Source organism: Dama dama, chromosome 11, assembly GCF_033118175.1.
Source record: "Dama dama isolate Ldn47 chromosome 11, ASM3311817v1, whole genome shotgun sequence".
In the NCBI taxonomy this organism is placed as follows: domain Eukaryota; kingdom Metazoa; phylum Chordata; class Mammalia; order Artiodactyla; family Cervidae; genus Dama; species Dama dama.
In genome coordinates, this window is record NC_083691.1 from 9,072,912 (window position 1) to 9,100,592 (window position 27,681).

The 27,681-nt window shown below is 46.0% G+C and overlaps 1 protein-coding gene across 15 annotated transcripts in view; it reads right to left on the minus strand.

The window, feature by feature from the left end:
• Positions 1 to 27,681, minus strand: part of RALGPS1 (Ral GEF with PH domain and SH3 binding motif 1) — a 297,855-nt gene that overhangs the window by 249,563 nt on the left and 20,611 nt on the right. For 14 of the 15 annotated variants that reach the window (XM_061154630.1, XM_061154620.1, XM_061154629.1 and 11 more), the window contains 2 exons: positions 14,816 to 14,937; positions 11,596 to 11,703 (listed from right to left, as the gene is read on the minus strand). In XM_061154630.1, coding sequence (XP_061010613.1) covers positions 11,596 to 11,703; positions 14,816 to 14,872 — 165 coding nt within the window. In that variant the 5' untranslated portion in view covers positions 14,873 to 14,937. The remainder of the gene's footprint in view (positions 1 to 11,595; positions 11,704 to 14,815; positions 14,938 to 27,681) is intronic. The other variant, XM_061154631.1, reaches the window with a different exon arrangement.

Here is a 27,681-nt window from a genome sequence, read left to right on the forward strand (position 1 = left end):
GCGTGTGTAGGAGTGGGGACCTGCAGGGTGAAATCAGGTCCTGTCCCTTTTCACAGCCAGTTCCCAGGCTCCTAGGAGTGTGGCACAGCCTCGACAGGAACAGAAGACAACAAGGCCCTCTGGTTCCTGCCGTCATGGGAGCACATGCCTGTGATGAGGACAAGTGTCACCGTCTCTCAGGTCTCATGACAAATCTCTTAATGGCCTCTCCTTGTTTTTGAAAATAAAGCCTACATACAGGATGTCCACTTCATACAGCGCCAAAGAATTGATGCTTTTGAACTGTGGTGTTGGAGAAGACTCTTGAGAGTCCCTTGGACTGCAAGGAGATCCAACCAGTCCATCCTAAAGGAGATCAGTCCTGGGTGTTCATTGGAAGGACTGATGCTAAAGCTGAAACTCCAATCCTTTGGCCACCTGATGCAAAGAGCTGACTCATTTGAAAAGACCCTGATGCTGGGAAAGATTGAAGGCGAGAGGAACAGGGGTTCACAGAGAATGAGATGGTTGGAAGGCATCACCGACTCAGTGGACATGAGTTTGAGTAAACTCCAGGAGTTGGTGATGAACAGGGAGGCCTGGTGTACTGCAGTCCATGGGGTCGCAAAGAGTTGGACACGACTGAGCGACTGAACTGAACTGAACAGGATGTCCAGAGTACTGGAGCTCCAACACTCTGGCCACCTGATGCGAAGAGCCAGCTCGCTGGAGAAGACCCTGATGCTGGGAAACACTGAAGGCAAAAGGAGAAGAAACGACTTCACTTTCGCTTTTTACTTCCATGCATTGGAGAAGGAAATGGCAACCCACTCCAGTGTTCTTGTCTGAAGAATTCCAGGGACGGGGGAGCCTGGTGGGTTGCCGTCTACGGGGTCGCGCAGAGTCGGACACGACTGAAGCGACTTAGCAGCAGCAGCAGCAGGGCAGCAGAGGATGAGAAGGTTAGATAGCGTCACTGACACAAATGTGAACAAACTCCAGGAGATTGTGAAGGACAGGGGAGCCTGGCGTGCTGCGGTTCATGGGGTCGTAAAGAGTCAGACACGACTGAGATGCTGAACAACAGCAACAGATGTGCAGTTAAACTAGTCACCTGGCAGCAGCTTCCTTCACCCTAAGCCCTGCTCCCATCTCCTTCCTCCTGGTCCAGGGCCCCTAGACATTCAGGCTTTTTAAAGAAACAGCCAATCTCCACTTATTACAGGACAATTCTCTGGAGGTGCAGCCTTCAGAGTGAAGAGACCAGCAGAGTACATCACAATACGGCCCTAAAGAAAGACAGCAAGGTGGTTTTCTGTGGATAAGTGACAGCAAATCAGCCAAAAAGAAAACAAACTGGTTTCTACATATGCTGGCCGTATGTTTTCCCTCTAATGGTGGCTGACTAAATCCCCTCTTCCCAGCCACAAAGCTTAGGACAAGGAAGGCTCCCTGCTCCACCCTCGCTGAGACCAAATAAACAAAAACGCTGTTGGCAAAAACAGTGGGCCGTCTTATAATAAAAATTGTCTATAAATTTGCATTGAGATCAATCTGAAAGAGCCCTAGGATGGCTCAGGGAACAAAAAGCAATCGGCTCCAAAGATGCATTCCTGCCTCTCCTCCTAGAGCCGCTGTGTCTGACAATTTTAGAATCTTGTGTCAAGGAAATGCAAATTAAAGAGGAAGACAACATTTGTGGTCCAATAGCACCATCACAACTAATGGGGCTACGAGTTCCTCTGTTCTTTTTGCAAAGTAATCTGATAGTAACCCATTTAAAAACATTAATATTTAATCTCATTTTTAATGTCAAACTTAGAAAAAATCTACAAGAATAAAATGATAAACTCTGTATAATCTTTCACTGAGCTTCACTACTGATATTTATTAACATCTGGCCTCATTTACTTTATTTTTATGTACATAATTATATAAGTATATAATTTTTTTTTCTGAACCATTTGAGAGTAAAATGCAGATATTATGACTCTTCACCTTTTAATCCTTCAGCAGTTGATTTCCCAAGAACAAGATGACCCTCTTACATAATGATAAGATTATTACACTTAAGAAATTTATTGTTACATCAGTATTTTCTAATATACAGTCCACATTCAGAATTTTCAAATTATCCCAATGCTGTTTTTTATAGCAATTTTTTCTTCATCCAAGATCAAGCATTATGTTTAGATATTATCTCCTACAAGGTGAAATGAGCATACTGTTGACTCAGCAATCCCAACACCTACAGAAAGAAAAGCACTGGTTTATAAGAAGACATATGGAGAAAGATCTACATTTAGATCCAGAGATGAATATAGACGTTTAGTGAACAATTATTTGTAGTAGCAAAAATATGCAAGTAATCTAAAAGACCATCAAAAAAGGAACTTTTTGGAAAAAAATTATGGTACATCCAGATTCTGGGATACTATGTAGCCTTAAGAACAGAGAATTAAATTTATACATACAGATCTGGATAACTGTCCATGACCTATTGATAATAAAGACAAGTTCCAGCACTGCTTTTTGTTCAGCTTTCAGCCACTGGGGAGAAAGCCTGAGATCTAGCTACAGAGCACCCCCACTAGAACAATAACAACCTCCGAAAGGAGTTTAACCCTTTTTACTGTAAAATGACACATTAACAGAAAACCATGCTAAACAAATGCATGGTTTGATGACTTATTGTAAGGCGAACACTTTAAAACCACCACCCACATCAAGAAACAGCCACTCCAAACATGGGTTATACACACACAACAGAGTATTATTTGACCTAAAAGAGAAAGGAAATTCTGATACATGGAACTGCATAGATGAAACTCAAAGACATTATGCTAAGTGAAATAAGCCAGTTACAAAAAGACACTGTATGGTTCCACTTATTGAGAACCTTGCAGTAGTCACATTCATAGACACAAAAAATAAGTGGTGGAGGTTGGGGGGATGAAGAGTTGTTTAAGGGGTACAGAGCTTGGGGTCATCAAGATGAAAACACTCTGAAGAGGGGCTGCATAGTAATGTGGATGTACTTAACACAAATGAACTGTACACTTAAGATGGTTAAGATGGTCATGTTTGTGTCACATATAGTTCTCCATGATTAAGGAAAAAAAGAGGAGTCAGCCCAGAGTTCCTCCATGTGCCCTGTCCCAATCACAAGTCCCTCCCTCCTGTGAAAAGTGACCACTATCTTGACTTTCCTCATGTTCCTCTATAATTTTATCATCCAAGTAGTCTACCAAGACTATGTCTTGGTATTGACCATTCCAGGTTGCCTCATAGTATATTCTTTCAATACGTAGGCTTGAATCTTCTATTTTGTGACCATCTTCTTATAGTTTAACTATCTGTTCAGTTTCCTTGTATTTTATTCTCCTCTTTCAGAGATTTATATTATCTATATGTTGGGTCTTCTTTGCCTATCATTAATATTTATCACTATTTTTCAAGGTCTTCTTATCTCTTCATTTATCTTGATCTTAAACTTTTTCCTCCCTTAAGGCATTTTCTGTTATCTTTATCTATTCTTGTGCTCAATTTTCGTTTCCAAAATAAGTTTTATTTTCAGTGTTTTCCTAACTCTGCCACCTCATTTCTGACTCACAGTGTTATCTTAACTTCTTCTCTTAGCTAATTTTGAAATAGAAAGTTACAGTTTTCATCTATTTTGTGGCATTTCTCTCTGACAAGCTTTCATTATCTACAGGATTCTCTCTTTACTCTTTCTTTTCTTGTAATAACTGAAAAACTTGACATCAGTAATTTTCTGATACTTATTTTATGTAAAATAGTTCAAGATAGCTTTCCAAACTTCATATAGCTTTTCTTTTACTTTCATGTTATCTTCAACAACATGTAGCTGCTTTTTGAGATTACACACACAGACACAAACACAAATTTATTTAGACCTCCCTTTTCCTTAACTGTAACTTTTCCTATCCTGATCATCTTCGGTCTACTCCCAAGCTGAATTCCTCTTTGGTATAGACCCTCGTTCTGGGAGTAAGCCATGGTTGATTGTTTCCAAGAATTCTTAAGGGTCAGTCCACAAATCTCATCCACCCATCCATTATCTGAGTGGTCAAGATCAGTTCAGTTCAGGTGTCCAGTCATGTCCAACTCTTTGAAACCCCATGGACCGCAGCATGCCAGGCCTTCAGTGATGCCATCCAACCATCTTATCCTCTGTGGTCCCCTTCTCCTCCCGTCTTCAATCTTTCCCAGCATCAGGGTCTTTTCAAATGAGTCAGCTCTTCACATCAGGTGGCCAAAGTACTGGCATTTCAGCTTCGGCATCAGTCCTTCCATTGAATATTCAGGACTGATTTCCTTCAGGACTGACTGATTGGATCTCCTTGCAGTCCAAGGGACTCTCAAGAGTCTTCCCCAACACCATAGTTCAAAAGCATCAATTCTTCAGTGCTCAGCTTTCTTTATAGTCCAACTCTCACATCCGTATATGACTACTGGAAAACCCATGGCCTTGACTAGATGGACCTTTGTTGGCAAAGTAACGTCTCTGCTTTTTAATATGCAGTCTAGGTTGGTCATAACTTTTCTCCCAAGGAGTAAGCATCTTTTAATTTCCTGGCTGCAGTCACCATCTACAGTGATTTTGAAGCCCCCCAAAATAAAGTGTGCCACTGTTTCTACTGTTTCTCCATCTATTTGCCATGAAGTGATGGGACTGGATTGCCATATCTTTTGTTTTCTGAATGTTGAGCTTTAAGCCACCTTCTTCACTCTCCTCTTTCACTTTCATCAAGAGGCTCTTTAGTTCTTCTTCACTTTCTGCCATAAGGGTGGTGTCAGCTGCATATCTGAGATTATTGATATTTCTCCTGGCAATCTTGATTCCAGCTTGTGCTTCATCCAGCCCAGCGTTTCTCATGATGCACTCTGCATATAAGTTAAATAAGCATGGTGACAATATACAGCCTTGACGTACTCCTTTTCCTGTTTGGAACCAGTCTGTTGTTCCATGTCCAGTTCTAACTGTTGCTTCCTGACCTGCATACAGATTTCTCAAGAGGCAGGTCAGATGGTCTGGTATTCCCATCTCTTTCAGAATTTTCCACAGTTTATTGTGATCCACACAGTGAAAGGCTTTGGCACAATCAATAAAGCAGAAATAGATGTTTTTCTGGAACTCTCTTGCTTTTTCGATGATCCAGCGGATGTTGGCAATTTGATCTCTGGTTCCTCTGCCTTTTCTAAATCCAGCTTGAACATCTGGAAGTTCACGGTTCATGTATTGTTGAAGCCTGGCTTGGAGAATTTTGAGCATTACTTTACTAGCATGTGAGATGAGTGCAATCGTGCAATAGTTTGAGCATTCTTTGGCATTGCCTTTCTTTGGGACTGGAATAAAAACTGACCTTTTCCAGTCCCGTGGCCACTGCTGAGTTTTCCAAATTTGTTGGCATATTGAGTGCAGCACTTTCACAGCATCATCTTTTAGGATTTGAAATAGCTCAGCTGGAATTCCATCACCTCCACTAGCTTTGTTCGTAGGGATACTTCCTAAGGCCCACTTGACTTTCCATTCCAGGATGTCTGGCTCTAGGTGAGTGATGATATCATCGTGATTATCTGGGTCGTGAAGATCTTTTTTGTAACAGTCCTTCTGTGTATTCTCGCCACCTCTTCTTAATATCTTCTGCTTCTGTTAGGTCCATACTGTTTCTGTCCTTTATTGAGTCCATCTTTGCATGAAATGTTCCCTTGGTATCTCTAATTTTCTTGAAGAGATCTCTAGTCTTTCCCATTCTATTGTTTTCCTCTATTTCTTTGCACTGATCACTAACGAAGGCTTTCTTATCTCTCCTTGCTATTCTTTGGAACTCTGCATTCAAATGGGTATATCTTTCCTTTTCTCCTTTGCTTTTCACTTCTCTTCTTTTCACAGCTATTTGTAAGGCCTCCTCAGAGAGCCATTTTGCTTTTTTGTTTTTCTTTTTCTTGGGGATGGTCTTGCTCCCTGTCTCCTGTACAATGTCACAAACCTCCATCCATAGTTCATCAGGCACTCTATCAGATCTAGTCCCTTAAATCTATTTCTCATTTCCACTGTATAATCGTTATGGATTTAGGTCATACCTGAACGGTCTAGCGGTTGTTGGAAGAGGGTGTCTGCTGTGACCAGTGCGTTCTCTTGGCAGAACTCTATTAGCCTTTGCCCTGCTTCATTCTGTACTCCAAGGCCAATTTGCCTGTTACTCCAGGTGTTTCTTGACTTCCTACTTTTGCATTCCAGTCCCCTATAATGAAAAGGACATCTTTTTTGGGTGTTAATTCTAGAAGGTCTTGTAGGTCTTCATAGAACCATTCAACTTCAGCTTCTTTAGCATTACTGGTTGGGGCATAGACTTGGATTACCGTGATATTGAATGGTTTGCCTTGGAAATGAACAGAGATCATTCTGTCATTTTTGAGATTGCATCCAAGTACTGCATTTCAGACTCTTTTGTTGACCATGATGGCTACTCCATTTCTTCTAAGGGATTCTAGCCCACAGTAGCAGATATAATGGTCATCTGAGTTAAATTCACCCATTCCAGTCCATTTCAACTCGCTGATTCCTAAAATGTCAACATTCACTCTTGCCATCTCCTGTTTGACCACTTCCAATTTGCCTTGATTCATGGACCTAACATTCCAGATTCCTATACAATATTGCTCTTTACAGCATTGGACCTTGCTTCCATCACCAGTCACATCCACAACTGGGTGTTGTTTTTGCTTTGGCTCCGTCTCTTTATTCTTTCTGGAGTTATTTCTCCACTGATGTCCAGTAGCATATTGGGCACCTACCAACCTGGAGAGTTCATCTTTCAGTGTCCTATCTTTTTGCCTTTTCATACTGTTCATGGGGTTCTCAAGGCAAGAATACTTAAGTAGTTTGCCATTCCCTTCTCCAGTGGACCACATTTTGTCAGAACTCTCCACCATGACCCGTCCGTCTTGGGTGGCCCTACATGGCATGGCTCATAGTTTCATTGAGTTAGACAAGGTTGTGGTCCATGTGATTAGATTGGTTAGTTTTCTGAGATTGTGGTCAAAATTCCTCTCAATTTCAGTTGTTATTCTCACGTTGACCTGCAGAACTTTCCAGTGAATTCCCATTGGAAATTTTGGGGTTCTTCTATCCCCTAGTCTGTCAAATGCTCCAATGCTTACTTCTGCTTTCTTTTAGACAGAAGCTGATGCTCTGCAGGGCTTGTTGACACCAGTGGCATATCTTCAAGCTACTGGTATTTGAGATTTGATAGGGATAACTTAACACCCAATTTTATTGTAAATACTGCTCACGGGGTCAGGGTTTTGCTATCTAGCTATTCTGGATGTTTTTATGTGGGGATTTAGGGAGAATAAAGAACTATGCTGCTGTCACTGCCATCTTCCCAGAATCACTCAAGTGATTTTTTTTTTTACTGGACTCTTGGGTCTGGCTTTTTTCTTTCTTTTATATTATTAGACAGGAAACTAAAATACCAGGTGGTCTGGTTCAGTTCCAACATTTGGCAACTCCAATGCTTCCCCCAAAGACCAAAGACTCCAGGGGACCTGGCTTCACATCTAAGTTGAGGACATACTGGCTCTGGCAGGAGCAGCCAATTTTTAACACTGCGCTCTCAGAGCACTCACCGCCCTTTCCTTCTGTCTTCCCAGCTTGGGGCGGGCCGAGCAACACTCTCGGGCTGAGACTAGAAAACCGGGCCTGCAGTCTCGCCGAGGGGTCCTGCTGGACAATGCTGTTCTAGGTGTGGCCTGGGCCCAGTCACTCAGTCATGTTCAACGCTTTGCGGCCCCGTGGCCCCATGCATCCACCAGGTTCCTCTTGTCTGTGGGATTTTCCAGGCAAGAATACTGGAGTGGTTGCCACTTCCTCCTCCAGGAGATCCTTTCGACCCAGGGATCAAACCCGAGTCTCCTGAGTCTCTTGCAGTGACAGGCGGATTCTTTACCACTACACCGCCTGTGAAGCCCCGGGTACAGCCTAATTCTCTGCTAGTCCACGTGGGGAATAACTGTAAAGGGATTTTTGTTTGTTGTTCGGCTGTGCTGCACGGCTTGCCTAAGGTCAGTTCCCCAACTGGAGACTGAACCTGGGCCACAGCAGTGACAGCCCAGAATCCCGACCACTGGGCCACCAGGGAACTCCCAAGCAAAGGGATTTTAAACTTCACTGTTACTTCATCCTTTTCACGAAGCAAGGGAAAAAAAAAAAACTCAAAAATACAACAAGCAAATAAAGGTAAATAGATTATAGAAGCTACGCCATCAGCCAGCAAGGCCCATGAAGTCTTCTAGAGGAGGCAGAGGCACTGCAGCTTGATGCCTGCGAGGACAGACTAGCACTGCACTGCCCAGGACAGTGGTCACTGGCCACACGCGGCTACTGAGTATCCGAAAGGTCGCCAGCACTCCAACTTCAGAAGACACAGTGAGCTTTGAAGATTTAATGCGAAAAAATAACGTAAAAGTACCTCCATAATTTCATGTTGCTTACAGACTGAAGTGACATTTTAGACGTACTAAGTTAAATAAAAAATATTTTTTAAACAATTTCACTTTTTTAATGGGGCTACTAAAAAATTTTTAATTGCATATGTGACTCAGACTATATTCCTGCTGGTCTAGGAAATCAAAGGCCTTCCTAGGTGGTGCCAGTGGTAAAGAATCTGCCTGCCAATGCAGGAGATGCAACAGTCTCGGGGTCGACGCCTGGGTCAGGAAGATCCCCAGGAGGAGGAAATGGTAACCCACTTTAGTATTCTTGTCTGGAAAATTCCATGGACAGAGGAGTCTGGCGGGCTACAGTCCATGGGGCTGCAAAGAGTCTAACACAACTGAGCTACTGAGCACACACACAGGAGGCCATAAGTCCTGGTTTTAAAGCCCAGACAGACAGTGCCACTTACTGTTCGTGTGAAGGGGTGACTTTCCTCTCTACGTATTCACCTTCTCACCAATATACAGGGAATAACAAATCGACCTAATTTGCAAGCCTGTTGTGAAAAGTAAGCTAGATTAATGCATGTAAACATTTAGTACAAGACCTAGACAAAGGAAGTGTTCCAAAGTGGGAGCTGCCCTTGTTATCATCACCTAACATCAAGTAAATAACCAGAAGATGAAGGTTTCAGACGTGGCTCTGCCCACATCTGGTTCTATGATCCAGGTTTTAAAAAAAAAAAAAAGTGCTCGCTTCGGCAGTACATATACTAAAAAAAAACAAAAAACTCTTAGATCCTCTATTTCTTTCTTAGAAAGTCAGGAGCTAATAATCTGCCTTACTGAGTTGTTCTAAGGACTGAATTCATCTCATCAACATGTATTTACTGAGCACCTACTATGAGCGAAGCACCATTCTGGGCAATGGGGAGAGGGCAGTGAACAAGTCAGATAAAGTTCCTGTCCTTCGGGAGCTGGCAATCTAGTGGAGAAGAAGGGCCATGACACTATTACAGAGTGTAATGTCTGGAGAGGTAGGAAGGAAGCAGAGCAGGGTCAGGGCATAGGTGCAGAGATGCTACCTTAGCACATAAAATTCCCCTACCAGGGCTGACATCTTAAGAGAGATGGTGAGACATGTGGGAAAGCACCACTAGGACAGAAGGAAGAAGCAGCACAGGGCCCCGAGGCAGGGGGATGTCAGGTGAGCCTGGAGAATGAACAGGCAGCCTGTGTGCAGCTGGATAGCAAGGAGGAGGGGCACGAGAGGAGGCTCGGCCAGACCCTGGGGCACCGGGCCTTGAGAGGAAGGCCAGGTCTCCTAGTAGGAGGGGACCTCTAGAGAGTTCCACAGATTTAAAAGGATCCTTCAGACACTGAGAGAGGTGACCCATGTGCAGGGCTCAGCGCGGCCTGCAACAAGGTAAACGTAGGGGCAAGTGATGGCAGAGCAAAGAGATGGGGCACACTTGGCTCCAAAGGCCCCTGGAGGGCACAACACCTGTTAGAGCAAGGGGCCCTGGAAGAAGCGGGCATGGGCAGAAACTCTGGAGATTCCCCAGAGAAGTGCAGCCCGAGTCAGCACTTTGCAAGCGGGTCACCCCAGAGCCAGCATCCTCTGTCGACCCTCAAAGTGCAAAAGGAAGACAGCAGGTCACAGCTAAACAAGGAGCCTGGTCTGCTCCTCCAACACGAAGCCCCACGGCCAGACCCACAGCAACACACTGGCTGGTGGGAAAACGATTTTGAAACATGTGTAATTACAAAATCTGTTCAAATTATATTGTCTATCATTACAGAGAACAGTCATTGTGAAAATATAGAAAGTAAAAATAAAAAGAAATTAAATTCCAATCTTCTAGACTCTTACAACCAGAAACTACAGTCAGTAATATGTTTGGCTATATAGATATTCAGATATTTGTGAATATGTAAACATCAAATATTTTCTTATACAAATATAAATATTTATGTGTTGTGCATGCTTTTTTTAAAAACAGCACTATTCTCTATAACTTGCGCAGTAACCTGCTCCTTTCACATCTGTTGTTCAGTCGCTCAGTCGTGTCTGACTCTTTGCGACCCCGTGGACTGCAGCACGTCAGGCTTCCCTGTCCTTTACTATCTCCCAGAATTTGCTCAAACCCATGTCCATTGAGGTGGTGATGCCATCCAACCATCTCATCCCCTGTCGTCCCCTTCCTCCTGCCTTCAATCTTGCTCAGCAACAGGATCTTTTCCAATGAGTCAGTTCTTCATATCAGGTGGCCAAAGTACTGGAGCTTTAGCTTCAGCATCAGTCCTTCCAATTCAGGGTTGATTTCCTTTAGGAAAGGTTTGACTGGCTCCTTTCACTTACTATTCATATGTATTGTATAAACCTTCCAAGGTGGTTAAATTTCAACAGACAGCATTGTGTTTTTTTTACTCTTTCAAAGCCATTTATTATTTTGCTTTTATATAATTGTATAAAATATGTATCATACATTTCTTCCTAATTTCTTTTTCTAATTTTGATCTTCACAGCAAGACAACAAGTATTCAAATTAATTCTGTATACAGATAGGTACAAGGTTTTTCTGCTTAAACAATTTTTCCAAATCAGGTATTAAAATACATCTACTGAAAATACTTATAGGATTTTTTCATTTTTAAAAATTTTTACTGAAATATAGTTTACAATGCTGTGCTAGTTTCAGGTATCCAACAAAGTGATTCAGTTACACACACACACACACACACACACACACACACATATTCTTTTTCAACACTCTCTTCCGTTATAGGTTATTACAAGATCCTGAGTATATAGTTCCCTGTGTGTCCTTTCTGATCATCTATTTTATATATAGTGTGTGCTCAGTTGTGTCTGACTCTTTGCAGCCCCATGGACTGCAGTCCGCCAGGCTCCTCTGTCTATGGAATTTTCCTTAATTTCTCTCTCTGCCCAGAGAGCATCCTTTTTTAATGCTCCATGGGATTCATAAAGTACTCATAAAGAATACTTTATTCAGCAATCCCCTATTGTCGAATAATACGGGTTGTTTCCAATTTGAGCAAACGACTGTGAGCGGTAATCACCACCCCCACCCCCCACCCCCAGGCTTCCTGTGGTGGTGCCCGGCCTCCCACATCTGTTCTGACACTTACAGCAAACTCCTCGGGAGTCACTTTCAGGACATCGAAGACAACGGCGTCGTAGCTCTTGCTGGCATAGTCGCAGCTCTGGCCCTCCAGAGAGTCTGAGCTGCTGCTGCCCTGCAGAGGACAGGGAGAGATGGGGCCGCCTGAGCAGTCTGGCTGACTCCACCATCACGGATGCCCAAACCTCAGAAGTGAGAGTGGCAGGACCGTACAATGATGAGAGCTTCTGTTGTTTAGCGCTTTACGCTATTCCAGGCACTGTGTTAAGCACTTCATATGCATAATCTAACTTAATTCCCATAACCACTCTCTGATGATGCACTATCATTAGTCCCATTCTACAGATAAGGAAGTAGAGGCCATGCCGCTTGCCCAACATATCTTAGCCAGGAAACTGAAGAGCCAGAATGCAAGCCTAGTTTTGCGTCTCCTTCAGTCACTATACCGCAACTGCTTCCGGCTGCCTGTGGGGTGACGGCTGAAAAGATACAGCCCACCCTTCACACCTTAGGAGGCCTGAAGAGATCATCTGTTTTGTTACGTGTTTTTAAACATCACCTGGTTTCACCTTGTTTTTTTCTACTTGAAGTTCATTGCAGGAAATTATTATACAAAATGTCAAATTGGCTCTCAAGGCTTGTTTCACGTAAGGGCCACTTGGAATTCAAAGCCTGTTATCTGATGAGGTGAGAGGTAACTGGCTGACTTTGGAGATGGCGTGCAAGTTATATTTAGTAGAGCCCCTTGTTAAGAAGAACACCGTGAGGCCGGCATGTAAAGGAAAGGTCTCCCATTAAAGAGCAAGTTAAACTCCCCAGATGTGGCCAGTTTCATGAAACCCAACACTGTGGGGATCCCAGAACGTTGAACATACCTTCCCTTCAATTTTATTTAATTTCATCAAATTCTACTTTGGGGAACCAATCGAGCTTACCACCCCACAACTGTGCCCTGTTCATAAACGGTTTTATTCGTCTCAACCCGTGAAGAAGGATTTTGTGGTTTCCATTAACCTCAACATCTTGGACCGAGATTTAGAGAATATGCTTTTATTAATTCCCCTTTATTTCACTCTTTCCAAAATGGCTATATCTGGAAAAACTTTGCAATCTTACTGGAAACTAGAGGGTTTTTAGGCCAGGGAGGGAAACCAATAGTCAACAACTGAAAATGTGAGGTTACAAGGAGGAGCTGAAACTTAAACCTGTAGACTTCAACAGGCCTGTGTCATTTAGAGGCTTACAAACGAGTCTACTATACCAAAATCTCTAAGATGATCTTAAGATGCTCTGAGCTCTGAAATCAGACAGGCCTGCTAAGAAAGCCAGCTCCAAGCAAGCTGCTGTCTGACCTCTTCAGTTTGCTGTGCCTCAGTGACCATCCGTAAAAGGGCACCATTAGAAGCGCCTCCCCAGGGCTGTGGCACGGGTTGTATAAAATGCAGCTTACAAAGCAGCTGGCAGGATCCCCTCCCTGGGTGACACTGATTCAAGGGACCTGGGAGTGGAGGGTGGGGGGATGGCTACTGCGATAGGACATTCTCCCCTAAGAAGAATGTGTGCTGAACTTCTGAAAAGTAATCAAGACTAATCCTGAATGCTTCTGGAATGGCCGTCTATTCCATCGCTCAGTCTCGTGAACTCCGAGCTGGCGGCTACCAATAAATCTCTTTGCACGCCCACGATCCCCTCCCACGGAGCAGCCTGGAGCAGCTGACGCAACTGACTTTCTTCCAGGGAGTGTCCTGTCATCGTGGTCGGGACCAGCGGCTCCAGAGTCACAGAGGCCTGGCTATCAACCCCCGCCAGCTGTGTGATTTGAAGTCAGTTCATTCACTACTCCCTGCCTCAGTTTCCTCACCTATTAACTGGGGGTGAAACAACAGCACGTGCCTGCCGGGGTTATTGTGAGGATTAAATGAGATCACGCTTGTGGAGTGCACCAAAAAAGTGCCCAGTATATAGTAAGCACTAAATCATGGACATATATCTGCATAAACATGTCACTCAGTCACCAAAATGTACTGAGCACTTCAAGTAAGACATGTATTCACTCATAGGTTCATTTGACACATATTATTGAGCACTCACCACTTTCTGGATACACATGTACGTGCATATTCATATAGATACACATATATATACACATATACAGCATATATGTGTGTGATATGTGTATGGATTCATATGTATAAACAGAGACTAGAAAAGAAAGAAGTTTTACTCTAGACGGAATGTAAACTGTAAATGGAAATGGAAGTCTGATTCCTCCAGTTACCAAACAGAGTCCATTCCTGGAATTTCAGATTTTATAACTTTCCTGTAACACCCCATTGCACCTGCCCCAAACACGCACGCTCATACAAGGGGCCTTATTAATCACAAGCTGCCCCAGATTCATTCAGTGGTGGTGGTGGTGTGGTGGTGATGATGATGCAGTAACTTTATTTAAACCTATATTGGCGCCATCTGGGAATTTTAACAGGTACCCATAAGTCTGCTTTCAGAACCACCGATCAAACTAAGGAATCTTTTAAAAGGGTGATAAGAAATGGATTAACCCCTGTGACTTCTAGCTGATTGCACAGGCTCATTTCAAAAGCCCAGCTCGATTGGGAGGGCCTAATGAGCGCAGAACTCAGAGCTCCCCTCTTACCCATTTGTCACAGAAGCCCAGCGGCTGCGGCGGCGTTATACATCTGACAGGGCGGACTCCCCGGGCCTCAGATGACAACCCCGTCCCCTGCCCACCTCCGTTCCATTATGGAACTTGAAAAGCAAACTCCCAAACCCCGAGGGCAGGGGCCGAAGCCCAGGCCACTCTTGACCACCAGCCCTTACTGCCGTTTCCTCCCGAGCAAGGTAAACAGGAGCGCAGGGCCAGCTGGAAACCCTTCTGTCTGACTTCATCCCGGAATGTGCGACTTACTTATAATCAGCCGCGGCTTGGCTTGGGAAAGGTCTGATCGCTTCTTGCCACCAAAATGGAATGTGGCACTTGCTACGACTGGATGGGGCAGGTATTTGCTTTTCTTTGAAGAGAGCAACTTCAGAAAACACCCTGATCCTCAGGGCTGACTGCCTCCCAAATCTCACGCCTGGCGTGGCCGGGAAGGCTAAGAATGGTGGCATTCACGGAGCTCTGCACCCCCCGGGCCTCGATTCAGGGGGCCTGGGTCAGAAGCAAGGGCCCCTCCCCACAGCTCCCTCCCCCCAACCCCGTGTACCTGTGGAGTGGCGGAGGTGACCAACACGCTAGCCATCAGACCATTCCTCTTGTACATAGTCTCCGGGCCACAGGGAGCTTCAGGGCAGCCTCTGTCGGTGACATAACCTGTCTGGACAAGTCCTGCAAGGCAAAGGCGCTCATAAAAACCAGTCTTCAAATCCAACTTAATCCCACCCTGGGAGAGAGCTGTGCTGGACGCGAGCAGGTGACCCCAGAGGATACCCTCAAAGAAAGGTTACAAGCTGTGGCCTTCAGGCTAAATATGGCCCACAGATGTGGTCTGTTAGATTTGTGCAGGTTTTAGGAATTTTTTTCAAATTAATCACCAACATTTAAAATTGAAACGTTTCACATAGAATTCTGGGTTTCTGACTTTCCTGGTGGCACTGGTTCCACTTTCTTGCGTGATGGCCATCAGCTGGACTGAGCAGCGCTGCTCCTCGTACTGAAGGGCTTCCTAGGGGCGTTCCAGACTCCACTTGGCAGGGGCGGCCACCTGGGAACCAGGTGCTAGAGTTCGTGACTGTGAGGCGAGCAGAAGTAACGCCATGGCAGGCAGCTTAGATTAGGAGTAGGCCTTCCTGCTTCTGGGTGGTAAGATTATCAGGCCACCTGGATACAACCAATCAGCTTAACACTGACCGCTGTTTGCCAATTAGGAACGGGGTGGAAACCCCCAGGAAAGTCCCGCGCGTGCGAAAGTTTTGAGTGTGTTTGACCAATGAAATTGGTTTGCAAACTTGTAACCAATCCGCTTAAACCAACTACCAATGGCGTGTGCTCACCCTATAAATTTGTGTAACAGCTTGGGCTCGGGGCTCTCTGACCCCGAGCCACTGTGTTGGATGTGGCAGGAGCTCTGACTCGAGTCAGCAATAAACTTCCCTTTTTGCGAGTTGCATTGTCTTGGAGGCCTTCTCTCTTCCCGCTCAGGGATTCGGACATCGGGGCATAACAGTGACCTCTGTTTCAGTCTGCTGCTACTGCTAAGTCACTTCAGTCATGTCCGACTCTGTGCGAACCCAGCCCTGGGATTCTCCAGGCAAGAACACTGGAGCGGGTTGCCATTTCCTTCTCCAATGCATAAAAGTGAAAAGTGAAAGTGAAGTCGCCCAGTCATGTCCAACTCTTCGAGACCCCATGGACTGCAGCCTACCAGGCTCCTCCGTCCATGGGATTTTCCAGGCAAGAGTCCTGGAATGGGGTGCCATGGCCTTCTCCACTGTTTCAGTCTACCATCCTCTAAAGGACCAACCCGCCTTACACATCTCAAGGAATTCAACTGATGAAATAGTTTGAGCTAATCAAGGGATAAAAATCTTCATATTCTGGAGACTTTATTTTCACATTTTTTATTAAATGCTGGACAATATCATGAAAGTTTTCAAGAAATCATTTTAAGTATACAGATCAGTGTTTCTTACAGATGAAATGCTAAAATAAGCTGCCTATAATAGCTAGGGAATATATTTTTAAGTTGTGTAGAATATTAAAAATTAACAACACAAAAAAATGTTTAATTTATGCAACAAATACGTTCACATAAATTTGGTAAGGCTTTTGAAAGAACTGATATTTGAGAAAAGATCTGGTTCACTTACATTACGTACACTGTATTATCCTTTCTTAGTATTAGGTGCCTCGTACTTTAAATCTGTGACAAACCATGACAAATTTTTAAAGGGGAAGCATTACTGTAAAATGGAAGAATTATGTAATCCTAAAGGCTGTATTCGGAGAAGGCAATGGTACCCCATTCCAGTCCTCTTGCCTGGAAAATTGCATGGACAGAGGAGTCTGGTAGGCTGCGGTCCATGGGGGGTGCTAAGAGTTGGACACAACTGAGCGAATTCACTTTCACTTTTCACTTTCATGCACTGGAGAAGAAAATGGCAACCCACTCCAGCGTTCTTGCCTGGAGAATCCCAGGGAAACGGGGGAGCCTGATGGGCTGCCATCTATGGCGTCGCACAGAGTTGGACACGACTGAAGTGACTTAGCAGCAAAGGCTGTATTGCTGTACATTTAAATGATAATGCTCTGCTTATTTAGAGTTTTGAAAAAACAGCCTCTCTTCAATTAAACATTTTTATAGTGGAATGATGTAAACTGAAGTGATAAAGACTATTATTAAAATAAAATCTTTATACGAGAAGACAGGTAACGAAGACAAACTAAATCTACCATGTTCCCTATGCACCAGAATGTTTTATCAGTAACAACATGGATACTGGCTAAGACCCGTAGAAGTCTCACCACGGGCCATGTGCTTTACCTCCAGTAACTCCTCTAACCCTCACGGCATCCTCGGGTGGGTCTTGTTACTACTCCCATATTCCATGTGGGGACTCTGAGACCCAGAGAGGTTAAGTAACCTGTGCCCTGCCATCCCACCAAACCATCATCATTCAGGGCCTGGCTCAAATGTCCAACGTCATTTCCCCTGGTTATTGCGCCTGAGCCACTCAAACCAGAACCATGGTTCACCTGCCAATGAGCACACGCCCCTAGGAGGGCATTTACCACATCACCCAGCATCAGGGCGCTGTAGCCACCACCAGCTTTTGAGCAGGAGGGAGACCAGGACATAACAAGGGCAGGAAAGGAGAAGGCAAAGGGACCGCCTGGAAGCCAACTGCAATTATCAGGCAGGCGACGAGGGGCCTCTGCGCTAAGGTGGCAGCAGTGATGTGAAAAACTAGCACACAGGCTGAGAGGCGGTAAGGACAGAAACAACAGACACTGATGGGGGGAGGAGAGAACCAGCTGAGGACGCAGGACCTCTGGCTCCAGGTACCAGACGATGCTGTGCACCTCATCGAGAAAACGAAGAGAGGCGGTGTGGCAGGTTTGTGGGAAAAGATGATGAATCTGATTTAGGACATGCTGAATCCGTGCTGCCCATGAGAAAACCCATTCTGGGGAGCAGTGTCAAACCCAGAAGTTTCTGGGAAAGATGGGCTGGGGGTAGATCAGAAAGAAGAAAGTACCAGCCCAATCTGGACTGCCTGTTATCTTCCTGGAGCCCTCAGCCCATCACAGAGCCCTGTGCCACCAGGAAACAAGTCCACAATCAAAAAAGAAGGTCAATGCAACCCGGGCTCTGTCCCTATATGTCCCCAAACCACTCCCTCTTCTTCTTCAACCATGTCCTCAACCACAGCCAGTGGGCCTCCTCCCTGCCCTCCTTTATCCCAGAACACTCAAAAGAACTAAGCTGAGCTATAAATGACACCTGGGGCTCAACTGGGGAAAGCTGAATATGGACATTCAGTTCAGTTTAGTCGCTCAGTCGTGTCCGACTCTTTGCGACCCCATGAATTGCAGCACGCCAGACCTCCCTGTCCATCACCAACTCCCGGAGTTTACTCAAACTCATGCCCATCGAGTCGGTGATGCCATCCAGCCATCTCATCCTCTGTCGTCCCCTTCTCCTCCTGCCCCCAATCCCTCCCAGCATCAGGGTCTTTTCCAATGAGTCAACTCTTCGCATGAGGTGACAAAAGTACTGGAGTTTCAGCTTCAGCATCAGTCCTTCCAATGAACACCCAGGACTGATGTCCTTTAGGATGGGCTGGTTGGATCTCCTTGCAGTCCAAGGGACTCCCAAGAGTCTTCTCCAACACAGCAGTTCAAAAGCATCAATTCTTCGGCGCTCAGCTTTCTTCACAGTCCAACTCTTTAATATGGACATTAGATGACACTGAACTACTACTCACTTTCTTTGGAGTGATAACAATACGGAGGTTAAGTAGCAGAAGGGCTTTATCCTTAAGTGATGCACCTGACAATTTAGAGGCAAAGTGAATTTGCAACATACTTTCAAATGTATCTGTAAAATACAAGTTAACGTTAACAACTGCCATTCACCAACAGTTCTTTCTATCAGTCTCTCAATTTTCCTGAACACTTGATAATTTTCACACTAAAAAAGACGAAAGAAAGAAAAGAACTGATCAGGTAAGTTTTTCCTCAAAGTTCAGTTCAGTTCAGTCACTCAGTCGTGTCGACTCTGCGACCCCACGGACTGCAGCACGCCAGGCTTCCCTGTCCATCACCAACTCCTGGAGTTTACTCAAACTCATGTCCATTGAGTCGGCGATGCCATCAAACCATCTCATCCTCTGCTGTCCCCTTCTCCTATAGCCTTCAATCTTTCCCAACATCAGGGTCTTTTTAAATGAGTTAGTTCTTCGCATCAGGTGGCCAAAGTATTGGAGTTTTAGCTTCAGCATCAGTCCTTCCAATGAATACTCAGAATTGATCTCCTTTAGGATGAACTGGTTTGATCTCCTTGCAATCCAAGGGACTCTCAAGAGTCTTCTCCAACACCACAGTTCAAAAGCATCAATTCTTCAGTGCTCAGCTTTCTTTATAGTCGAACTCTCACATCCATACATGACTACTGGAAAAACCATAACTTTGACTAGATGGACCTTTGTTGGCCTCAAAGTTAGGGTTAGGGCAATTTCATGCCAAGCCACTGACACCCAACCCTGAAAACACACAGGGGCTCATCCTCACCAGTGAAGATGAGCACCATCCATTCAGCCAGCCATCCATTCCTTCACTGGGCTCCTACTCTGTGCACACCTTGTTCAGGCCAGGAGTTCCTACCAGTTTTTGTACCTTGGACCCCTTTGGCCATCTGATGAAGCCTATGGGCCCCTTCTCACAGAGACATTCCCCCCCACACACAGAGACATTTTTAATTGAATAAAATTAAATTACACAGGAAACCAATTATACACATGACTATGCATGAAGCAAATTATATTAAAATTAGGTTATCAATTTATTTTCAAAGCAATTTATAATGTAGGAATATATGTATTTCTTCAGGTAAGGTTTTATATATATATAATTATATTAAGTAGCAAGATCTATTGTGGGTCTAATGACAGCCATAATTTCAAAGAAGTCACGAGCATAAATATTCTGAGGTGAAAGTGAAGTGAAAGTCGCTCAGTCATGTCCGACTCTTTGTGACCCCATGGACTATATGTCCATGGAATTCTCCAGGCCAGAATACTGGAGTGGGTAGCCTTTCCCTTCTCCAGGGGATCTTCCCAACCCACGGATCAAACCTGGATGCAATGCAGGCAGATTAGTTACCAGCTGAGTCACAGGGAAAGCCCAAGAATACTGGAGTGGGTAGCCTATCCCTTGTCCAGCGGACCTTCTGATCCAGGAGTTGAACCAGGGTCCCCTGCATTGCAGGCGGATTCTTTACCAACTGTGCTATCAGGGAAGCCCAGTTTCCTGAGCTTTCGAGGTGCGTGCCCACAATTACTACGTGGTATGGAAGTAGGTATGATTTTATTGGTGACAAAGTCCCAGGTACTATAAATATTACTGTGATTTATTATCTATGTTAATAACTGAGGGAGACGCTAAACTTCAGTTAAAAGTCAGGGAAAATAAAGATGTCATTTTTTCCCATCCAAATTCAGGGAAAGCTGATCAAGAACCCTGTTCCAGATGCAGGGAACACAAAGTGAACAGGTCCTGCTCCCTGAGAACTCAAATCCCAGTGCAGGAGTCAGAGACCACATGTGAACCTAGAAGGTAACTCAGATCTTGAAGGTCTTCAAGGAATAAAATAGGGTGGAAAATGGTATTTACCAGGGTGGTCAAGGAAGGACTATGAAGATGCAGCATTTGAGCTGGAGTCCTAGGAAGGAATCAGCCATAAAAACCAGTCGGGAGTGTTCTTCACAGAGGCAACAGAGAGCGCAAAGTCCGTGAGATGCACAGGAGCTCAGCAGGTTTGTGATGGAGAAAGACAGCCACAGCTGGGGGTCAGTCAGAGGAGGCAGTGGAGAGGCTAGGCCCTGCAGGCCGTGGTGGGGGGTTTGGGTTTTACCTGGAGGCCTGCAAATGGTTTCTGAGCAGGCGACTGACAAGATCTGATCTCACTGTTTTGGAAGATCATAGTCGCTACTGTGCAGAAAACTGGCTGAGAAAAAAAAAAAAGAAAACTGGCTGGGAAGCCAGAAATATGGGCAGTGAAACCCAGTTGGGGGTAAGAGATGGGACTGCTCAGACTGCTGGCCCCAAGGAAAAGAGCTGGATCTGGGAGGGGTTCTGAAGGTGAGACAGATAAGACCTGCTGATGGACTGCATGTGAGGGGAGAGGAAAAGAGAGGAATCAAGGACAAATGACTTCTACCTCTGGAGCCCTTATGAATGGATAGATGGTGGCCCAAGAGCCACTTGGTGCTCAGAAGTCCATCCAATCGTTGGCTCAACACCCACCCACTGAGACCTGGAGGACCAATTCTGGGGACCAGAGTCGAAGATGGCGCACCTCTGCCCCCCAGGGTCCCGCAGGGTAGTGCGGGGAGAAAACCAGCGGGAGCTACTGTCAGGACACCTGGTGTAACAGACCCCGCGTTCACCTTGGGGGGTTAAGAAGACGCCACTGAGAAGAGCAGTCGGGATGGTCTTAAAAGGATGAGCGGGCTTGTTTTCAGACAAGGGTGGGCCGTGGGCACTCTGAACATGTGCAGAAGCCCAGAGGTGTGAAACAACACCGAGATGCCAGCATGCTAGGAGCGCAGGGGACAGGTTCCCGCCCCTCACCTGACCCCAGCCCCTGCCCATCCTAGACTAACCGGGCTGTAAGAAGCCAGGCAGGGGTTCCCACGGAGTCAGCTTTAACAGATGGACCCGAGATTACAGCCACAGGAACAGCATCTTGCCTGCTGGTCACTCCCTCGATTGTTCGGTAAACTTGGTGACCCTTTCCCCAAGCCCTGTGCAGGGGAGTCAGGCCAGCTCCCAAAGAGCTCACTGCAGTCTGATCACTGCTGTCATCCTGACAATCTATTAGACACTTACTTTGTTTCAGGCGTTGGCTAAGGATTTATATGCATTAAAAAAAAAAATCTTATAGATGAGAAAACGGAGGTTCAGAGAGAAACTACACTGACTTGGGGATACGTTCTCACACAGCTTCCCGCCTGCGCCCCCTGCTGGACATGGAGGCAGTCTGGCATCAAGGGAAGGGCACCACCCTGTTAAGTCTGGCCAGGCTGACCTGTGCCAGACAAACCCTATCTCCCCACCCTCCCTGTACCTCCCTCACCTCTTACGCACACACACACATAGTCACACACGCACGCACGCTCACTCGCTCACTAAGGCCTCCCTGGAAACAAACCACTGCAGGCAGGAAAAGCGGTTCTCATGATGTAACTTCGTAGGAACGTGGCAGCTGAATCAGAACCACAGAACCGCCCGCGTCTCTGGTTTCTGTGTGACAGACTCCGGTCTCGCATGTGTGGGCTCTCGAGGAGGGGAAGGCAAGTCCCATATGGGAGCTTGGTTTCCTTCCAGGCTTCAACGTCTCAGGTTCAGAAAACCAAGGAAATAACAGAAGACGGTCTGCTGCAGACCACTGGGGAGAAGGCAGAAAAACCACTTTTTCCTGAGCATGTGGAGGCTGTTTCCAAGAAAGTACACACATCCGGGAACATTCGGTAACAAGAGAGTGCTGTCTTCCAACTGTTTTGGACAAGCTCAGAGACGGACCCTCAACCCCGTGTCCAAGCCCACTTCCTCGCGTGGCCGCCCTGCCCTCCTCCACGGGCTTGGCCACAGCTGCTCCATCTTCAGTGTCTGAACTGAAGATGCAGGGGACAGAAGCAAAGAGGGTTGTGCCCACAGCCGATGGTTCACGCCACATCAGGAACAAGTGCATGTGCTCTCCCTCTCTCCTGTCTCCGGACACCTCGGCACGTCCGTTCTGTGTTACCAAAAGGTCTCCCCCAGGCTAACCATCACCTTGGAGCTGGACCACCTACCAGGAGCCCAGGAGAGGTCCCCGTGAGGGCTGGCAGCACTGTGGTTCCCCTACCCCGCCCCTCTCTGCGCTGGCCCAGCCTCCTCCTGGCCAGCAGCTGTGTCTGGCGGCTTTCAAAGCGAGGCCCTGGCCACGTGAGCATGTGAGACTCGAGATGCCATCCCTCTGGGCCAGGTTCACCCATGTCCCACCCATCCCTTTCAAGCTACCACCGCATGTTCAACATCCCACATCTCCCCTCCTCGCTGAGGGCAGATAGTGGGCTGGGCCAGCCAGATGGCTGAGGAGGCACCGCTGTGTCCAAGGGCTACTGCGGCTGAGCCCCCAGCAGGGAGAGAAAGCAGCCGTGTGGGGCAAGAGGGCTGGGTTTCCAGACTGAGAGTCGGTGGACAGACGGAAAAGAGAAAACTTGTGAAACTGAGCGAACCTGGAGAAAAGGATCAGGCAGGCGTCTCCCTAGGGAAGGCAGCTGACGTGGGGCCACCCCCTCAAAGGGACGCGACAGCACGGACTGAGGACCCCCACACCTCACATGCTGTGTGCCAAGGCCAGGGAGGCAGAAACCAACGAGGGCCATCTGTCCTCAGAAAGGCCAGCCGAGGAACACCCACTCCTCTCAGGTAGAAGGGCTTCCAGAATTCTCTACATAAAAGTAATACATGTGCATGCTAAAATTACATAAACTGGATAAAAAGGTGTAAAATAAACAAGAAAGTCCCCATGACTCTACCCCTAGTTCCTGTCCCCCAAAGTTAACATGTTCACACAGTGTGGGGCAGCATGTGTGTACACAGCCACACACAGATAGACACATAGATATGTGTGTGTGTGTGTATGTGTACACAGCCTGAGGTTCAACACCCCCACCTCCCAGAGGCTGACAAGCTACAACCATAGCAGGACTGGCAGGAGCTAAGAACAGGACAGTACAGAGCAAGCTCTCAGGCAGGAGAAGGAGCAAGTAACCTCTGTGGCTTAGAGAACAGATAAACCAGGATTTCAGTTCTCACCCATCACTGACCTTGTGCCCTGGACAAGTTGCTTGACCTGGCCAAGCCTCACTTTCCTCATCTGTAAAATGGGGAGAACTGGGGTAACGACGGCACAGATGGTTGAAGGGATGCAGAGAATGGTGCACATGAGAAGCGGCCGAGGCGCTGCATCTTTAATGATAGCTGTTACCGGTGTCAACAGCCCTCAGCCACCACTGTCGTTCTCCTGGGGGCAGGGTTGGGCAAGGGCAATAATGCTCTCTTAGTGTGAGACACAAGAAATCACCCTGAGGTTAAGGCAGTAGGAGGAGTGTGAATGAAAAATACACAGTTGGGGGGAATGGTGAAATCTGGAAAAGGTCGGCAGTCTAGTTCATAGTGTGGTACCTGAACTAATTCACCAGGTTAACCTGATTACTGTACTGTGGTTACGTGAGCTAACAGGGAAGTTGGGCGAAGGGTATGTGTAAGTGCTCTGCCCAGTTTTGCAAATTCCTGTGTAGAAAATTACTTCAAAATAAAAAGATAAATTTAAAAAGGGATCCTAACCCTCACCTCCCACCCCATAGGCCACCCCCCAATGCACACGCACAAGCTCCACCACCAGGTCTGACGCCAGGGACTCGCCATTGCCCACACAAACCACGATTTGATGGTTGCGCTCCGGGGCATGGAGGTTTGGGTATTTTACGCCTGTTACGTGTGGGCCAAACACACACCATCTATGGTAGATGGAGGATGGGATGGAGGGCACTTTCCTGTAGGAGCAGCGGGACCCTGCCTTCCTCCCAGTCCCTGCCAAGGGCGGAGGAAGCACTGGTGTGGCTAGGGACCTTCCAGGTCACTGACTGGCCCCGTCTGTCAGGAGCATCGCCAGGTGCCACAGGCAGCTCGCCTCTTCAGGGCCCCCTCTTCTCACTGCTGCTCTGAGATCCCCAGGGTGGATGGGGTCCCCGCTCGGGCTCAGCCAGCTCTGACTCCCACCTGCATGGCCCTAAGCACTGCAGCACCAGAGGAAGGTGAGGGTCCATGACACAGAGCAAGCACAGGGGGCAAGGGACCCCAAGCGGCTGCGAGCCCATCACTTGCTTCAACCGGCATTGACCAGAGAGCCCTGGAGTGGCCGGTTCACAGCGAGGGTCTTTTGTCCTCTGCTGCTGCTCCTCCTCTGACCAGGTGCCTCAGAAGCTCAAGGTGAGGAGGAGGTTGGCGGGACAGGACACCCACACCCTTGGTCCTTCCTGACAAACACCACTGAGTCCTGACCACCATGGACAGTCTGGCGCTTCCCACCAGATTAGGAAGGACACTGTCTCCGGAGAGTAAGCCAGGGCGGGCAAGACCAGGCTGGAGAAGAAGGGCGGGCATAGCAGCGGCGGCAGGATGAATCCTACAAGGAACAGAGGGCTCATCCCTCCACACGACGTGAGCTGGGGCTTCAGGGAAACACCCCTGAGTTTTAAGTCGTCTTCCAAGGCCTTCCACATTCCGTGGAGAACACTGAAGAGGAAAGGCAGGTAGGAGGGGTAGTGCCAAAAGGCATGGAGAAAATGACACCTTCACATCAAACTATATGGGTTCAAGACAATGAACTAGGTCCACACACTTATAGACTTTCCTTCTCCTACTAATCTTGCCAAAATGAGAAAACAAGAAAGAATGTGAAATCGGTTGTATTAATAATATTGAAATACAGGGAATGATGACAACGACAAACCAGAAATTAAAAATGCCTAGAAAAGTTTGAAGTAAATGGAATCAGATCCAAGAGAAAGCTACGAGCATTAGACACATGGCCACAAAACCAACTATCTCCTCTATCCAAACAATAACTGACTAGAAAATGTAATGGCACAAGGGCCTACTAAGAAAGAAAATACATAGAAATAAACTGTAAAAGAAAGGTACAAAAATTATGAAGCAAATTATGAAACTTTACTATTAGACACACACACATAAAAAAGACTTAAATCAAAGGAGAGACATTTCACTCCTTCCGAATAAGGAGAAGATATTGTAAAGACATCAATTCTCCCCAGCTGATCTATAAATAAAATGCAAGTTCATTCTAAATCCTAAGGGAATTCATTCTGAAATTCAACAAGTTGATTTAAAACTTCATCTGGAGAATAATTAAAAGCAGCAAAGACGTTTTCAAAAAAAGTAAAAAGTATAATGAAAAGGGACCTGTCCTTCCAGGAAGCCCTGTTGATGACAAATGGTCAGCAGGACAGAACTTAGTCCAGAAAATAGGATCAATTATACATGAGAATTAATATCTGGTCAAGATGACATTTCAAACAGTGGGGAAGAATGGATTATTCAATAAATGTTGATGAGACAATTTGCTATTCACTTGAGAGGGAATTTACTTAAGATTTTATCAATGTCATTTATAAGAATGTGTGTGTGTGTGTGTGTGTGTGTGTGTGTGTGTGTGTGTGTGCTCAGCCGTTTCTGACTCTTTGTCACCCCGAGGACTGCACCCTGCCTCTGTCCATGGAATTTTTCAGGCACGAATACTGGAGGGGGTTGCCATGTCCTCCTCCAGGGGGTCTTCCCGACCCAGGGATTGAGCCCATGTCTGCTGCTCTGCCAGGAGGAGGCTTTGCCACTGAGCCATCTGCTGCTGCTGTTGTTCAGCCCCTCGGTTGTGTCCAACTCCTTGTGACCCCAGGGACTGCAGTACACCAGGCTTCCCTGAAAAGCCCATAAAGTTTTGATCAAGATTAACTGCCATAAAAATATCAAAGGAGACACAAGTCACTATGCTTTTTTTTTATTATTATTGTTATCCTGGGGTGAAGAAGTCCTCTCTAGGGTGATAAAAAGTTAGAAAATAAAGGAATTTATTGACAGATTTAACTATGTTTAAAATTGAAACATTTGTATAGGAAAAGACATCAAGAAAGAGATGAAAGTCAGTCAGTAAATGGGATACAGTTCTGAAATGCTGCATGAAATGATGAAGTCCTGTTAATACAGAAAGAAGCCACCCATGGGATTTCCCTGGAGGTCCAGTGGTTAAGACTTTGCCTTTCAATGCAGGTTCAATCCCTGGTAGAGGAGTTAAGATCCCACGCGATTCTAAGTTTAAAAACTAAAACAAAAAATGGAAGCAATAACTGTAACAAATTCAATAAAAACTTTTAAAATGTGCCACATCAAAAAAAAAAAAAAAGAAGCCCGCAGGAGCTCTGGCTCACGCTCTGCAGAGTGGCCTTGGGCAAGTAGAACGGTATTTATAGACACAGAAAGATGCCCGCAGATTCAGGACATACTCACTCTTATTCATTTGTTCATTCAGCAAGTATTTGGTAGACAGTGTACTATGTGTCAGGTACTATTCTAGGTATCGGGCATAAAGCAGCAAAAAGAGACAGAAATCCCCTGGTACATTCTAGTGGGGGGAACTGACAATAAATAAAGCATTCGGTAAAATATATGGCACATAAGCTAGTGATAAAAGAGAAAAAAGTATAGTGAGGAGAGAGTACAGACAGAGTGGGAAAGGGGTGGGGTTACAACTTTAAATGGGGGCAGTGGTCTGAGAAGTGATTACTGAGAAAATGACAGCTGGAAATGTTTTGAAATACTTATGTCTACATCTGAACACTCATACATAAGCACAGAAGGTTACGTACTCAAGTCGTTGGCTTCCCTGGTGGCTCAGTGGTAAAGAAGCTGCCTGCAATGCAGGAGACACAGGTTCGATCTCTGGGTCAGGAAGATCCCTTGGAGAAGGAAATGGCAACCTACTCCAGTATGCTTGCCTGGGAAACCCCAGGGACAGAGGAGCCTAGTGGGCTATGGTCCGTGGGGTCCCAAAGAGTTGGACACAACTAAGCACTGAACAATAAAGCATGCACTCATGCACCCAAGTCTTAAATGTCGGTGCTTCCAGGTGTCACTGTATGGCATTTTTACTTTCTGCTTTCTGTACACTCCAGTACTGTCCAACTTCTTCTAAATTAAGGAGGCAATGCATTTGTGAGCAATACAGGATCTGGAGGGAAAATTGAAAGTGAACCTCCACAGACCAGCACTTCAGGGATGCTCCACTGA